The sequence below is a fragment of the Ctenopharyngodon idella genome, chromosome 14 (assembly GCF_019924925.1).
Source record: "Ctenopharyngodon idella isolate HZGC_01 chromosome 14, HZGC01, whole genome shotgun sequence".
Classification (NCBI taxonomy): Eukaryota; Metazoa; Chordata; class Actinopteri; order Cypriniformes; family Xenocyprididae; genus Ctenopharyngodon; species Ctenopharyngodon idella.
Window position 1 is genome coordinate 23,463,836 of NC_067233.1, and position 17,709 is coordinate 23,481,544.

A 17,709-nucleotide genomic window follows, 5' to 3' on the forward strand; every position below is an offset into this window, starting at 1 on the left:
TTTTTTTGCTGTCTAAAAGTGAAAATGGCGTGCTCAAAGCTGTCTGTTGATAAGAAAAGAAAAGTTGATTTTGAAAACCGCGAGTTTAAAAGTGAGTGGACAGAAAAATATGCGTTCGTGCTCCCCGTGGGAAGCACAAAACCAATGTGTTTAATCTGCAACGACACGGTAGCAATCATCAAAAGTGGTAATGTGAAGCGCCATTACGAAACCAAGCATGCACATTTTGAACAAAATTTCCCTCAGAACACAGAGTTGAGGACCACAAAAATAAAACAGCTGAAATCAGCCTATGCAGCTACAAGCAGTGTAATAGTTAGATCAGCCACACAACAAGAGCGGGCAACAGAAGCCTCACTAAGAGTAGCATGGGTCCTGGGAAAACACAAGAAACCCTTCTCTGATGCTGAAATAGTCAAGGAGTGTATGAGTGAAGTGGTGACTGCTCTGTTTGAAGGGACTCAAAAGGATGAAATAATCAAGAAAATAAGCCAAATACCCTGTTCTGATTCCACTGCGGCAAGACGAACTGAAATACTTGCTAATGATTTGCTTGAACAACTTAGCTCTGCTATAAAAAAAGCCAAATTCATTTCATTGGCTGTGGATGAATCCACAGACAACACAGACGATGCACAACTCATGGTCTTTGTCAGATTTTTTGATGAAGAAAAGGGAGAATTTCATGAAGATGTTTTGGGTGTCACAAACCTCCATGGACACACAAGGGGGGACGATATTTATGAAGCAGTGACACAGATGCTTAGAGACAGAGAGATAGACCTGAAGCATGTTGTTTCCATTGCTACTGATGGAGCGCCAAGTATGATTGGGAGAGAGAGGGGATTAGTGGCACGCTTGAGAGCTCACCACCCTGACCTCATGGCATACCACTGCATAATTCACCAGATGGTTTTGTGTGCCAGCCTTGGAGAAAGGTACATGGAAATCATGACAACAGTCATGAAACTTGTCAACTATCTGAGAGCATCCTCTGCTCTGCAACATCGTTTCTTGCGCTCATTTCTAATAGAGGTGAATGCAACATTTGATGATTTGCTCCTTCACAACCACGTCCGGTGGCTTAGTAAAGGCAAGGTACTGGAGCGGTTTTGGGCACTGCGGAAAGAGCTGGAGACATTTCTATTGGATCAGAAGAGTGCAAAAGCCAAACCGTTTGTGGATTTCATGAAGAATGAAGAGGAAATGGAAATTGTTGCTTTTCTAACTGACATTACTTCCCATCTCAATGACCTTAATATGAAGCTCCAGGGCAAAAACAGCACAGTGTGTGGCCTCATGTCAGCTATCCGTGCTTTTCAGAGGAAGCTGGAGGTTTTCAAATGTGACTTACAGCAGGACCTGCTTCACTTCCCAAGACTTTTGGATCAGACTGCAGGAAAACATCACCATCACAATTATGCTGAATTCCTGGACAAGCTGATCAAACATTTCCAAAGTCGCTTTGAAGATTTCCCTCTGGGAAAACAAGTCTTGCTGTGCATTGAAAATCCATTTCTTGTCAAAAATATTGCAGAATTCTCAACTGAAGCCACGAAAGTCTTCCAATGGGCCAGTGCTGCTTCTCTGCAAACAGAGCTAATTGAGCTCCAAGAAAACCTAGCACTGCAGGAATCTCACTGTGACCCTGTCACCTTCTGGACGAAGATGGTCACTGCAGCAGGTGTTCCTCTCCTGCAGAAGATGGCCCTTCAAATTCTCACAATGTTTCCCTCAACATACTGCTGTGAATCTGCCTTTTCAACCATGAACATGGTGAAAAACGCATACCGCAGCACACTCACCAATGAACACTTACATCAGTGCCTCCGCCTGGCCCTCACACCTTTTATGCCCAAGTTTAAACAACTGGTGGCACAAAGAAGGTGTCACCTTTCACACTAAAAGGCCTACCATGTCGTTTTTTTGTGTATAGTTCGAAAGTTCTGGGGATTGCCTCTGTTTTTTTTGTTGGAGTTCTCTATTTGGAATTTGACCATCACTTTTCTGGACCTCGGACTGAATGGAAATTTGGTAAGTGGACCTTTCAAGTTTATATTTGAGTACCCCTGGTTTATAGTGCTGTTAAAGTGCTGTCAGAATGACATTCCCTCTCGTAATCTCAGAAGAGGGTCGTTCTGTCACAGTCATTTGCATTTCTGCTGGCAGCGGCGTGCAGTCGAGCTTCTTCAGTAACAATAAGAGGAACTCAGTGAATTACACAAAAGGCAGGATGTAGTTATGGGTCGTTTGGTCCTCGCAGGCCTCCTTATCAGAGCAACCAGACACCGTTATTCAGAAAAGCATAGGCTACTCATACTATTTGTGCATTGTATGAGAATTTTCTGTATGCATTAATGACCTTCTACTGTCTTACTTAATATATGCTTATGCATTCATACATCTTCTTCTAACAGACATTCTTTTTTCCATTTTAAACTTTCTATAGTGTGTAATGTTGCTGTTTGAGCCTGAAAAATGTCTGCAAAGTTCCAAAGCTCAAGGTCCCTCCAACAGGAGTTCTTCTCTATATCAGTGTCTCTGTTTCTGATCTCCCCGAAACACCTCCATTGTAGTCTTGAGTTTTCTTCCGGGAACGAACACGTCACATTGTTCCTCATTTAAATAATTCCTGCCAAGAATAAAGGGGCGGGGCCTGGTTGAGTTAGTTAGTAGTGTGTTGAAACTGGTGGTTATGGTAAGGGGCGGGACATTTCCCAAACACACTTGAAGTACTTGACCAATCACAACACACTAGTCCAGCTGACCAATCAGAGCACAGTGTGCTTTTCAGAAGGAGGGGCTTCACAGAGACTAAACAGAGCGTTACTGACAGACTGGAAGAGAGGAGCTGCAACAATGGAGAATATGTAAAAAATAATGATTTTTTTGAACATTCAAGCATGAAAACCTATTCTAGTAGAGCCCAAAAACAATATCAAGACTTTGAAAAGGGGCATTCTCTTTAAAATCACTGCAGAAATGACCTGTGATGAAATTCAGAAGTTGTCATGGTTATTGCATCACAACCTTGACTTCCTTAACATATGCATATAGACGTACATCTTCTAAAAGGTCAGCGAAAGGGTAAAATATGGTCATGGAAAACGAAATTATCACAAGAAACCTTATAAGTGCAGTTCAAAATAAAATGCTACAAGAGTGTAACATGAGTTTATGTTGAATCAGCCTGTGGTTCGGTGTCACAGATCTTTAACCTTGTGCAGCGGTCTGTCGGTCAAAGACGCTGTGAACGTTGAGGTATTTATGTGATTTCAAATGTTCTGTCCACAATGTGAAGTGACAGCCAGATCTGGAGGGTCAAAGCGCAGCTGAGGGTGAGCAGAAGAGGTGGACGGTTTATCGATCTGAGTGACATGGTGGATTCTCTCTGCAGTGCTTCAGTCGTATGATTGACAGCTCATGCGGTCTAGACATCTTGATTTCCGTGAAGAAGCTGTGTGCTGTCAGGCCGCTTTCACACTACTTGTGTCCGTTTGAGACTGAGAAACCAGCTTAGACCAGTTAGGGTTTGAAATGGTCTGGGGTTTGGTATGTGTGAATTCATACAGTTCACAGTTCATATGAACACAATCCAGCTTAATTTGCGTAAGATAATCGCTATTGATGATGCATAATTTGCACATTTTGTACATTGTAAAAACAAAGATTATTGGAGTATGTTTTACAAGAACGTTTTGCTATTTCAATCTTTCTACTTCAAAATTTCACATTCAATGCTGTTTCTTTGTAATTATTTGTGAAATTTACTAGCAACTTCTGAGTAATAAATAGTTTAGTGTGTGGTAAAAACTACTTTACAGTTGCATCAAATGCAATTTGATTCTTCAGGTTTTTAAAAAGTGCATTCAGAAAACCTTTGAAAGCATTACAGGTTCTTCATGGAGACTGTCTTCTCTTGTTTCGTCTAGGTGTGCTCATTTTTGAATAAATATAAAAACAGCGAGAGCCAGAGAGGGTACTTTGTAGAGGCCTCTGGGCAAATAGAGGCGACCAAAAGAGAGAGCCATTATACATAATGCATGTCAGACCCGAACCCCTCAGAAGATCATCCTGAGTGTGAATATTTAGAGAGAAAGAATCTGTGCATTTCTATGAAGCTCTTACACCTCCATTCCTCTGGAAAGGAAGTGAATCGAAATCTTCTTTCTTCCCGTCCCTTCCTGTTTCTAAAGCGTTTAACAGTAAAGGCCATATTTGATTGAAATACGACAGCTGCTGGGTCTGTCACATGCTGGGCTGTTTGAGTCCAGCTATGAACCCGTGAGCACATAATCCTGTTCATTGTCACACACTGCTCCTGCTATTGAAAACATGACTCTTGTGATGGCTGAAATAAGCACTGGGTTAACAGGGATATGCTGAGGTGGATGTATTGTGGAAAACTGCAGATGATTCTACTGACCTGCACTAGAAGAAAAGGTTCTATATAGAATCTTAAAGGATTCTGTCAGGTGCTTCACATTTAGAACCTTTCAGTGGTTCAGATCATGGGATCATTTTATGGATTTAGTTTTAATTAATTCATTTTGATTTAATTCATTTAATTGCATTATGGATTATGTGTGTGTGTGTGTGTGTGTGTGTGTGTGTGTATTTTACATACAGTAAATCATATACTTTAAATGGGTATGTTTGTAAAATCTATCACATCCACTTTTACAGCAATTCCCATCTTTATTACAGATATTTTGTACCAATTTCCCAGGAAGTGATCATTTTGTTCTCTTGAACACATGGGATGGAAACCATGCCTTATTCTCAAATGTTTTATGTGATATTCCAATTCTGAGCATAAGTTAAATTGACAAATTTGGATGGAAATTGGATGGACACTCAAAACTGTCCTGTTACTATAGCTAATATTGCAGAAAAACATATCTTAGTTTTGTGAAATATAGCAAAACCAATGTTACTCGCGTATGGAGCAGAAACAACACAACCTCTACATCTTTTTTCAGGCCTTCCCGCTCAGGTCCTTCCAGCCCTGTAAAGCTTTTCTAATATTAACGTGAGTCCTAAAGCTCTTGTCTGATCATAACCCTTCTTTTTCCAGTGATATTCCTCTGAGCTTTTCTTGTAATTTTTCCCAGCCATCTCTCTTTCTTTAAATCTCCCTCTTGCTCTCTCTCCTCTCCTATTATGAGTGGACTACAGTGTTTCTCAGAAATCACTTACTGCACCTTTATCTCTCTCTCTCTCTCACACACACACACACACACACACACACACACACACACACACACACACACACACACACACACACACACACACACACACACACACACACACACCCCTGGACTTTCTCTATTTCTCTTCAGTTGAGATGTGAAACCCAACCCAGCTGTCAATCACTATCAAACATGCCCTTTTACAGGAGAAGGGGGCGTGTTCAGTAATCATCCAGGCTCTGCCCCCTGACACTGACTCCTCCCATAAGACTGAAATATTGTTTGCAGGTAGAAACGGATTTTTGGAGTGATACGGATGAGAAGAGGGAACATTATGTCTCCTGATTTCAGTAGGAAGTCGAGTGATTGTACGCTCTCAGTGTCTGGAGGTGCTCAGGCTTTCTGCATGTGTGTGTTTGTGTGTTGTGTCATCTGATTGTGTGAGTGTGTCTGATCTTGTCCAATTAATCCCTGCGGATGTTCCTAGAATGCCCATCAGACACAGGAAGAGACCCGGAGCGATCAGATATCCTGGATAAAACACTCAAAAGACACATGAACACGCACACACGCAGGTACCTGTTTAGCATCACAAACACTCTAATCATCTTCTCTGCAGTGCTCAGAATATTTTATTTCTTACATTTGTTTGTCTAATCACAGTAGCTGCATTAAAATTGTATTTCTTTGTCTTTCTTTGTTAATTCAGTTTTTCCTTGCTTTAGTCTTTTTGTTGCTTATTTTTTGGCACTATTTTCCACAAAGCTCCTTTGAAACAGTATCTATTGTGAAAAGCAGCATACAAAACATACCAATCACTGTAGGTTCTAGGCAGTGATGTTTTTTAGGTAGTATTTTTCCTGCGAAAAAATGATTTTCTCTTACTAAGCATTTCTCTCTTGTTTTAACAACATTCTTCAAACAAGAAACCTTTAATTGAGAAGCGATATAAGACTTGTTTTCTGAAAAAAAAAAACAAATTTTCCCTTTGAATTAAGTTTATTTTTCTGACCCTACTAGCAGATTTTTTTCATTTTAGGAATAAACTTAATTGTATACATTGCTCGGATAACATAATACCTTCAGTAATTTTGCTTCTTGAGAAACTGTTTAGATATTTTGTACTGTATAACAAGTTTGCATTTCTGCGAACCCTGATACTTCCAGGTCAGTAACCCTGATATTGCTGATATTTATTTATTCTGTGCTTGCTGAGATTTTAAGTGTTTGTTTGACCATGAATCAAATCACCTCTGAACCAAAGCACTATATAAGTTCCCACACACACATCCTGCTCACTCTCCCTGATTAAAGTCCTTGGACTCGATTGCAAATGCTAACCGGTCAGTATTCTGATATGTTACAGGCGTGTTTGGTGTTGGTGCATTTTGTGGTTGAGAATACAAAATAGGGGTATAATATAGAGTGTTTTTTAATCTGTAGCTTGTGCAGCTTCTGAATCAAATCTACGGAGCCCCGCACATGACATGCAGGAAAAAAATAGTAGGCTAAATCGTGTGCATGCTTTACTAAGTCGTTCCCTCGATTTATAAATCGGCCGCGCGATTTACTAATTCTTTCCCTCGATTTACTAAATCGTGCGCACGCCTTACTAAGTCACTCCCTCAATTTATAAATCGTGCGTGCGATTTACTTATTCTTTCCCTCGATTTATAAATCGTGTGCATGCCTTACTAAGTCGTTCCCTCGATTTATAAATCAGGCGAGTGATTTACCTATCCTTTCCGATTTACTTTTTTTCCTGCATGTCGTGTGCGGGGCTCTCTACAAATCAAAGGTCCTCATGCATATGACAACAACATGGACATGAGCTTTTCAAGATGTTAGATACTTTATTTTAATATTTCATAAATAAGCATTTTCACCAGAAAATGTCATCTGAACAAGTATAAATCTGACACTTTTGTTCTGACCAACTGAGGAAAAAAAAGCATTACAATAAATCGCGCTGCCAATGGTGATTAAATCGAACGATCGCTTAGTTCGGATCATGTCAAACCTTGCAAATTATTAATATTGTTATATTTTGTTCTCAAATGGTTAATGTTAACAACATCAGCATTACGTAACTATGTGTATTTAGTGTGTATTAGCCTTACTTGTAGATTTCAATTTCTGTAGCCACTCCGCAGTCCGAAGTCTTTTGCTTTTGACTACGGATGAATCTCCAGTTGTCACTGATGATTGTCATTTGGACCGTCACCATTCTGGATTACAATCCACCATCAAAATGATAAGTTTAATTATTCCAGCTGCTGTGAGAAAAGGCCATAAATGATCCACTGCCTGCAGCATCCCCACATGTCATATAGCCTACTAGCTGGGACTCCTTCTTCATGTAAACAGACGTGATGTAATGACGCAAAGACGAACGGCTGCATGCTCGAATTTCCCGCGGAATCCCACCAGTACCACTCGAATTAAAACATCATTACAAGCCATTGTACCATTGTGAATCGGGCTAAGGTAAGGATATAGTTTTGAACACGGCTGGTTACACTTGCTCAAAAATTGATTTTGGATCATTTTTAACCAAAAAAAGTTATGGACTGCAGCTTTAAAATATCTTGATCTTGTTCAGTTCCGTTGTACAGAAAAGAGCAGCTCATACATTCCTCATTGCATCTCCGTTTGTGTTCCACAGGATGAAAATAATATACTATTGACGTGTTTGGGTGTCCACATACTTTTGACTATCAAAAGTCAAGCCACACCTCTCTCATTTGAGGTGTGTGTGTGTGTGTGTGTGTGTTGATGTGAGGGTAAAACTCTTCTTCCACTTGTTGCTGAAGTTGCTCGTCTCAGTTCCATGAAGCCCTTTCACTTAGCAGATGCGGAGCACGAGCTCTCCCGATGTCTGACGAAGGCGAGGGGCTCCGTGCCTCCTCTTCCTCCCTCTCCCCGCCCTCCTCCCCCTCTTCTCCCGCTTCTGCCGGTCAGACTCATCTCCCTCAGCCGCCAAGACCCCTGAAGCGGCGGGCATCTGCTCCACTTCCACGCACGGACCACCGGGACACGCGATCCAGAGACGCGTCTCCCCGCGATCCGCTGGAGTTGATCGGGCGCTCGCCGGCGCATCTCGGGCGATGCTGCGGCGCGTCTCCGGTGCGCGACGGTCTCCAGAACCGCGGACAGCGGCGGCACTCCCCGCACAGACCCGATCATGAGACCCGCAGCCCGGAGGAGTTGATCGAGACCCCGCACAGCTGCGCTCCACCTCACGCGTGAGTTAAACCTTCAGTCTGATGGACTTCATAACATCTTATTCCACAGCGCAGGGATCTAGAATCGGACAGATTTTATGATGATGGGGTCAGTGTAAAATGTTTGTCAGGTAACCTAAAACCTGAATGGTTTATTCAAGTAAAAACTTTTAATATTAAATCATTTAATATGACCGAATCAACTTGTTTACACTATCGAAAAAAAGTCATTTGAGGTAAAATTGGTCTAATGTAAGAACAGCATATTTTCCCTTTTACAGTGTAGATAAAACATTTTCAGTGGGATCAGCTTGCACAAAACCTAATAAAAATACAGTTCAAAAGTTTTATTCATGGGCTATGCAGTTAATCGCTTGTGTAATTTGCTCTACTTTCTATTTATCATGAAGTTTTTAATTAAATAATTTATAATTTATTTAATAATAACAATAATAATTTGTTATTAATAAAATCCTTTTCTTTCAATTATCGTCCTGGCATTATTCTATTAACTTATAATGTATTTAATGTTATTGTAATTGTTAAAAATTGCATTTTTTGTTGTGTTTTGCGCATTTTGGGCTTTAATTAATTAGCACCTCAGTTACTGTAGTGTCTCGTGCACGTGACGTGAGCGCGCATGTTGGAGCACGCATTTTTTTTCAATTTAAGTTCTATTATTTAATAATACTAACTATTATCTGACTGATAATTAGGATTACTGATCTGATTTTGAAGGTATTAGACAGAGAGGTTAGAACAGTTTCCTGATTGACGCTCTCCAGTAGGCCTATGATGCGCATGCGCTGATCATGTTCCCTCCAGAACCTCCTTTGCGTTGGTGCGAAAAACAGGCCGCGAATCACCACAATAGGTCTTTAAAAATTGATGTCTGACAACATTTATTGTATTGATGTTTTGCCTTAAAGTGTGTGCGAGGTTGAAAGAAAGAGAGGCATGGGAAAGGGTTTGTAATTTTGGTTCTGGTCTCAAGACACTGCCTGCAGCCTGAGGTGAAAACAATAATAACCTGCCAAAATATTCCAGACAAGCTGCCTGTGTCATCATCTGATCCGCTCCAGTGGTAATGACACTGCAGGCAGAATCAGATCTTCATTAATCTCCATGTCAATCTCCAGATGAGGCTTGACTTGAACATGACTGGAGTTATTTTCAAAAGTATTTCCAGGGCTCACCCAAATATGAAGTTTCTGTCATCATTTACTCACCTTTATGTCCATCTAAAGCTGCATGACTATCTAACTTGGAACACAAAAGAAGAAAAATGTTCTTGCTGATTTTCTTCTCATATACTCTGAAAGCATATAGTGACCAAGAGTTTTTACGCTCCAAAAAGTTCACAAAGTATAACAGTAGTCCAAACCACTTGTTTGCTACATTCAAAGTCATCTAAAGTCATACGATAGCTTTGTGTGAAAAACAGACCAAAATTTTATGCTTTTTGTCTTGTCCCTTGTCACTGTGTACTTTCATTGTGAAGACTGGTGTGAAAATTAAGGATATCTCATTTTGTGAGAATATCATATTGGTTTGGAGCAACATGAGGGTGATTTTGTTTTGGGCTGAATTATCTCTTTGAATATAGGCCGTTTTATACTCAACATGGAAACAAATCCCATGACAAATATAGGTAACAATCAACAATTGATACAAAAAAACAACAATAACACCCTCCCTCCCCAAGCTAATGGGGGAAAACAGTAAGATATTGTTGAGAAATGCCTTAAAATGTGGTTTATGACTGGAGAATTTACACATATGTATGTGAAACTTAGCCAGGAGGGAATCATATAACCTTCATGTCATGCATTTTACTTTAGTTACTTTAGTGCTCACTTATTTATAATAATTGCTCCGCCCCTACATTTCAGATTGGTTTGAATGAGACACACCCATTCACAAACCCATTCTTATCAATAAAAGCCATGATTTAAGAAAAATACAGAAAGGTATTGCTAAAAAGTGTTCATTCTGCTACAAAATGAACTATATAATCAGATAATTATGTGTCTGTAATGTATTTTTATGCTTAGATTATTGTACAGTTAGATTAGCAACATGCTGAAGTCAAGATTGAATTGGAATTGTAAGTGGTGTCTCGTGTGCTTAACATGAGGAGTGCACTATGTAGGGTGTTTCAATCAGGTGCTATGTCAGTTAGGATGCTGCCTTGGAAGGGAGCTGCTGATGTAGACTATGTTTGTGCTCTTGTGTGTTTGTGTTTTACAGTAAGTAGGAGCCTGTCATTTACAGTGTTTATTTAATTTTATTTATATACTTTATGGTTTTTATTAATGTTTAATAACCCTGGTCACTTCCTGGTTACAGTATCTTCTTCCTAGTATGTTCTCTTCATTTTTTCCTTCAGCATAAAATATCAACAGAACCTACATAATTTCAAAGCGATTGTAAAGAGGGCCATCACTTCTTTTATCTCAGTCTTTCCACTCTGTTTCATCTGTCTCACTTCTCCGGCTTGTAGTCTTCCTCTCTCATTGTGATTCCAGCTGGTCCTTTCATTCTTTGTGCTGATGAGGAGCAAAAACTCCATTTCTATGCTGATGCTTGTACAAGAGCGCAGAAAGGAGAGAGAGAGAGAAATGAGAGGTGATCTATATTACAGTAGGATGAAAGGATAGATGACGGATTTTGCATATTATTCTTTCTCTGTGAGTGTGTGTCCGTCCAGATAATCAGCTCCACATTTTCTCCATATGGATGGGCTCATAATTCATTCCCTGTTTAAACTTCACTCATATTAATCCTAAACTGTCAGATCAGACTCAAGCACATCATACTCATTAAAGCAGCTGTGTGTCATAAAGCTTTCTTCTGTGCCAGTTTGATGTTCACTGTAAGTCATTGGTAGTTTGACTTCCTGAAGATTCTTTCATAACATTGATCTGTTTGTTTAAGCAGTCCAACATGTCAGTGGAGTGAGTTTGGACCTTTTGGCAGAGCATCACTGATGCTAAGAGGATGCGTCATGTGAATCATTTTTTATTCTGCTAAAAATTAAAGTATGTAAATCAATAGCTACGCTTACACGGACACCTTTTGTTTAAATCGGAAAAATTAATGATTCTGATTGATGACTCCGAACATAGTGTTTACATAAATGCTAAATAAAATGATCGGGTTAACGCGCGCATTTATGTCACAAGCTTCAAATCGGATTTAGTCTTTTGACATGCACACCGCACAAATATACAGTTTCCCCACTGTTAGGAATGAATTTCTTTTTGAATTTCTTTACGTTTCTTTGTAAGCAGACTAAGGGTGTGTTCACACTTGGCTTGTTTGGTTCGATTAAAATTAACTCTGGTGCAATTGGTCTGTTAGTGTGATTCATTTGAATAAGTGTGAACACTGCCATCCGAACCCTGGTGCACACCAAACAAGCGGGCAGAGACAGCTGAATAGAAGGGTCTCGGTCCGCTTCCAGATGAACTCTGGTGCAGTTCAAACGAAATATGAATGCAACACGGACCAAAGACATGTAAACGAATCAAAAACAGGACATGATGTCACAAGATGCGACTCTAAAAAGGACAGAATGCTCAAGCATACCTGTTTTTTCCTTGTCATAGTTGCAATGTTGCATCAGAACTGCGTCTCGTAGCAGATCTTCATTTGTGTGTGTGACGGAGGGATTCCTGCTGCTGTTTTGACTCATTTACACATTTTATAAGCTCTTCACAAGTTCTCAGCTGGTTAATACCATCATATGTAGCTACGCACATACAATGAGCGCATTTAGCTCAGCACACAGCATTGTTTTGGATGTTAGCTAAGTTCCGTACTAAATATATGTGAATATAAGAGCCACAATAACCAACAGTAGCAACAATAACAGCAGCAGCAGCAATAACAGCAGCAGCAGCAATAACCAATAGCAACAACAGTAATAACAGCAGCAATAGCAGCAACGGCAATAACAGCAGGAGCAGCAGCAATAACAGCAGCAACAGCAATAACCAACAGCAGCAGCAATAACCAAAAGCAGCAGCAGAAATAACAGCAGGAGCAGGAGCAGCAGCAGTAATCAACAGCAGCAGCAATAACCAACAGCAGCAACAGAAATAACAGCAGCAGCAGCAGCAGCAAGAATCAACAGCAGCAACAGAAATAACAGCAGCAGCAGCAGGAGCAAGAATCAACAGCAGCAGCAGCAATAACAGCAGCAGCAGCAGCAGCAGCAAGAATCAACAGCAGCAGCAGCAGCAGCAATAAACAGCAGGAGCAGCAGCAATAACCAACAGCAGCAGCAGCAGCAATAACCAACAGCAGCAACAGCAATAACAGCAGGAGCAGCAGCAATAACAGCAACAACAGCAACAATAACAGCAGCAGCAGCACCAGCAATAACAGCAGCAATAATCAACAGCAGCAACAGCAATAACCAACAGCAGCAACAGTAATGACAGCAGGAGCAGCAGCAGCAATAACCAACCGCAGCAGCAGCATAGCTGATCTATTCCCCAAGACCAAACATATCAACATTGTCATATCCATTACCATGCCAAACTCTCAGTCATGAAAGAACACCATTTCTACATCACTGCACATGCGCAGAACTTTCCAGTTTTGGTTGTCAATCTGATCAAGTGTTTACATGTCCTATCGAATGGATTAGAAAAGGCTTAAACCACCCTTACAATCCAAATGAATTGAAGTTGGATTTGGCCAATTTATTCCAATTGACATGGTTGCATGTGACTGTGCTACTACTCCGATTACAAAAGGATTATTAGGGTCCCAGTAAATGCAACTAATGATGATATGTAGATTTCACTAGTGCATAATGCATCATATCAAAGCACCTAGCAACCACCCAGGACACCCTAGCAATGCACAGCAGCAGCAAACATATAGCAGGTGTTGCCGATCTTTTTGACATGATTTTTTTTTTACATTGCATTATAGAATGAGTCATGTATTAAGTTTTGCACAGGTAAACAATGCTTATAATTTCCTCAGAAAATGTAAAAAATCTAGATATTTTTGCAGTTCCATTTGGTGTCACAGAAATCACACAGGTTTAATCAGACACAGCCGAAAGCTAAACTTATGCAAACACATGCAGTTTGTGCACCTGTAACTGTGTGTGAGAGAGAGACAGACGTATCTTGAGGATCTAGATGACCTCACACACACAGAGCTGTCTGTCTGTGCTCAGCATGGCTCCCTCTCTTGAGTGCGACGCTCTTTCATGCCCCTCAGGGAACTTGCTCTGTTTGAATGGGTTCCATTTTCACCCGCCCCTTTCTGCGTTTGATGTCTCAGAGCGCTGTGTAATCATTTTTCTGCTGTCTTTTTATCACTTCTGCCTTTTATTCGTCTCTGGGGAGCACAGTGTCAGTTAACTGGTGGCCCACCGCACTAAACTAGACATAGCTACAATTTTACATTTTATGAAGAAGTGGTTTCCAAGAGCATTGGTAGGTGGTTCCCAGGGTGTTGCTAGGGCATTCTTAGGTGGCTGCTAGGGTGTCGCTAGGGCATTTTTAGGTAAGTAGTTAGTGTATTCAGGTGGTTGTTATGGCATTGCTGGAGCATTGCTAGATGGTTGCCAGGGCATTGCTGGGGCATTCTTTGATAGTTGCTAGGGTGTTTAAGGTGGTTACTAGGTCATTGCTGGGACATTCTTAGGTGGTTGCTAGGATGTTCAAGGTGGTTACTAGGACATTGCTGGGGTGTTGCTGGGGCATTGCTGCTGGGACATTGCTGGGCAATGTAAATGTAATGTAAATGCATTCTTAGGTGGTTTCTAGGGTGTTCATGTGGTTGCCAGGGTGTTGCTAGAGTATTACTAGATGGTTGGCAGGGCATTGCTAGGGCATTCTCAAGTGGTTGCTAGGGTGTCCAGGGTGGATGACAGGGTATTGCTAGGGCATTGTCTGGTGGTTTCTAGGGTTTTCGGGGTGATTGCCAGGATATTTCTAGGGTGTCTGAAGTGAATGCTAGGGCATTGTTAGATGCAACCAACTCAAACACCCTAGCAAACATTTAGAAATACCCTAGCAATGTCCTGGCAACCACCCCAAACAAACTTGCCAAGACATTGCTAGGGTATTTCTAAATGTTTGCTAGGATGTTTGAGGTGGTTGCCAGGGCATTTCTAGATCATTCTTATCGGGTTGTTAGGGTGTTTGGGGTGGTTGCCAGGACATTGCTATGGTATTTCTAAATGGTTGCTAGGGTGTTTAAAGTGGTTGCCAGGGTATTTTTTAGGTGTTTGCTAGCATGTTCAGGGTGGTTGCCAGGGCCTTTTCTAGATTATTCTTATGAGGTTGTTATGGTGTTTGGGGTGGTTTCTAGGACATTGCTAGGGTATTTCTAAATGTTTGCTAGAGTGTTTGAGGTGGTTGCCAGGGTGTTGCTAGGGCATTTTTTTAAGTGGTTGCTAACATGTTCAGGGTGGGTGCCAGGGTATTTCTAGAGCATTCTTATGTGGTTGTTAGGATGTTTGGGGCGGTTGCCAGTACATTGCTAGGGTATTTCTAAATGTTTGCTAGGGTGTTTGAGGTGGTTGCCAGGGTGTTGCTAAGGCATTTTTAGGTGGTTGCTAGAGTGTTCAGGGTGGTTGGCAGGGCATTTCTAGAAGATTCCTATGCAGTTGTTAGGGTGTTTGGGGTGGTTGCAAGGACACTGCTAGGGCATTCTTATGTGGTTGCTAAGGTGTTTTCCAGGACATTGCTATGGCATTCTCAGGTGGTTGCTAGGTGTTTGGGTGGTTACCAGGGCAGTGCAAGAACACTGATAGGTAGTTGCAGGTTTTCACCTGTTTTCTGGTCCAGTAGGTGAAAATGGTGCATCTGATCACTTGGTAAAATACCAGCACACTCTCCTCAACAACACACATGATTTGAAGAATCATTCGCAAATGTTGCAGGACGACACACACAGTGAACTTTAATAGCCTACTTAGTTTTAGAGGTTTGATCACATCACAAGTATAAATATGAGCAACAGTAATAGTTATGTTTGACTATGTTTAACAAACACTACTAATTAAACAACATATGCTGCATTGATGTGTCTAGCTGGTAATCTTTGGGTTTTCTCTCTCTGGGTTATGTGTATGTGTGCAGACAGCTTTTTTGTTTTGTAGCAGGTTGTGACTTGCTGCAATTTGCTGTGTTTTGCTGCTGTATAAAATGTCTCACCCAGAGACAGAGTTTAAGAGCATTTGGAAATAAAATGTTCAGAGCAGCACAGCATGTACCAGACAACATATTGATCTGCTCGCTGCACATGTATGTTTCATGTGTTCATGTGTGTATATTGCTGTTTCTATGCTGCATAAGCAGTTTGTGTGAGCGAAACTGGTCGGTACTGAGTAAATGGATTTTCTCCAGAGGCGCTTTTGTATGTGTGCAATTTCAGACAAGACTGTCAAGAGGACTAAAATTTATATGATTTTTAAACAAATATAGCATGCAATCATCATGTCATTTTTAAAGTGTGATATATCCACTCTCATGAGTGAAAACCACACTGACTCTTATCTTAAAATGACAAAACTGAAGTGTGTGTATTTTATCCCCAAAGTGTTGAAATCATGGCAATTTCTTAGCTTTTGGTGCCACTCTTGAAGATCACGTGCATCACAGTGTGAGAGCCATAGAAAAAGCTGCAACCCCGAGCTGATCTCTGATGTAATTGATTATTGGTCCAATCAGAGGTCAGATTGACTCAGGTGGTGTGAGAGGCCAATTTAGCAACTTCTAAAAGCAGAGCTGTGATTGGCCGTTTTAGACCGTCAGTCTATTGACAAACAGTCATGATTGAATCTCGTGCTGTGCAGTGAACAGCAGATTAGACAAGTTGAATTAAGCACACTCATTTAAATTCTTTAGCTGCAGACTTTTACAGCTAGTTAGGGCCCGAGCACCCATGGTGTGAGGACCCTATTGTAATTGCTCAGTCAATTATTCTTCTTCACCAAAATGAATCACATTTTTAAGGGCCTAAACATGCTCGAAAACTTGTGAAACTTTGCACACGTGTCAGAAGTGGTGAAAATTTACATCTGATATGGGTTTCTGAATTAGGTGTGGCAAAATGGCTCAATAGCTCAATTAAGCGCCCTTCGCGCTACGCTTCACGTACAAGTATGAAATTCGGTAGACAGATGTAACAGCTCAATACCTACAAAAAAGTCCCTGGGTGCAAAATCTGAGACCCAACAGGAAGTGAGATATTTTGAATTTTCTCTGCAAAATCTTTGCAGTTTTTGCCATTTCCAGACGTTGTACTTTAACGAACTTCATCCTAGAGATTTTATCAGATAAACATCATATTTGGTCAGTCTAATCTAAAGGCCTTTGCGACATTAAATTGCGAAGATCTTGAGTTTTTGTTAAAGGGCGTGTCCGTGGCGGCCCGACAATATTCGATGTTTCGCCATGAAACAGGAAGTTGTTGTAACTCGGGCATACAATGTCCGATCTGCCCCAAACTTCACGTTTGATAATAGTCCTGGCCTGAAGACATCTACATGAAAATATTCAGTTACAGTCATAGCGCCACCTGTGGGCAACAGGAAATTACATGTTTTACACTGTGATTAACTCCTCATAGAGATTTAACCGGATCAACAGCCATTAGCATATCTGAATTTCAGCACCGGATCTTCCTCACCACTTGATACACAGTGAAACGAACAGAAATGATGGTGTCGGTTTTACCATCAATTTGAGTATCAGTTCGAGCTTGAGTCCTTGTCCTTTCACCGTGAATCTAATGGCTCATTTCCACCGAGGGGGACGGTACAGTACAGTATGGTATGCAATTATTTCCGTTTCCTTTGTCAGAAGTTGTGAATGCTACCAAAATACCGAACCGTACTACTTTTTTGGGACCCTTCTGTTGGGGTACCTAAAGGGTGGAGCTAGAATCACTGCAGAACGTTGATTGGTTCACAAAGAATCGTCACTTGCATGTGCTACAAGGGGAATGACACCACAAGAGGCAACATTTTTTAAATATACAGTTGAAACGCAATACCGTTGCAACACAATGTCGGCACTCAGCAATGTACATACCGAGAAGCAAGAACAAGATCTGCTGTATGTCCTCCATTGCTGTTTACTGTGTCGCTTTCTTCTTCGCGCAAGAATGACCTAGATCGTTACTTTCCGGCATACACCACGCCTATCAAGTAAGGGTACTGTTTGTAGTTAAAATGCAAACAAGATCAGGGTTTGCCGTTCCAGATCATACTGTGCTGAACTGTACTGTACTATACGGCTCGTTGGAAACGAGCC

At 41.0% G+C, this 17,709-nt stretch overlaps 1 protein-coding gene across 1 annotated transcript in view; it reads left to right on the forward strand.

The window, feature by feature from the left end:
• The first annotated feature begins 7,167 nt into the window (after nucleotides 1-7,167).
• Nucleotides 7,168-17,709, forward strand: part of trpc7b (transient receptor potential cation channel, subfamily C, member 7b) — a 58,612-nt gene continuing 48,070 nt past the window's right edge. Inside the window, exon 1 of the mRNA XM_051860965.1 lies at nucleotides 7,168-8,437. Coding sequence (XP_051716925.1) covers nucleotides 8,067-8,437 — 371 coding nt within the window. The 5' untranslated portion in view covers nucleotides 7,168-8,066. The remainder of the gene's footprint in view (nucleotides 8,438-17,709) is intronic.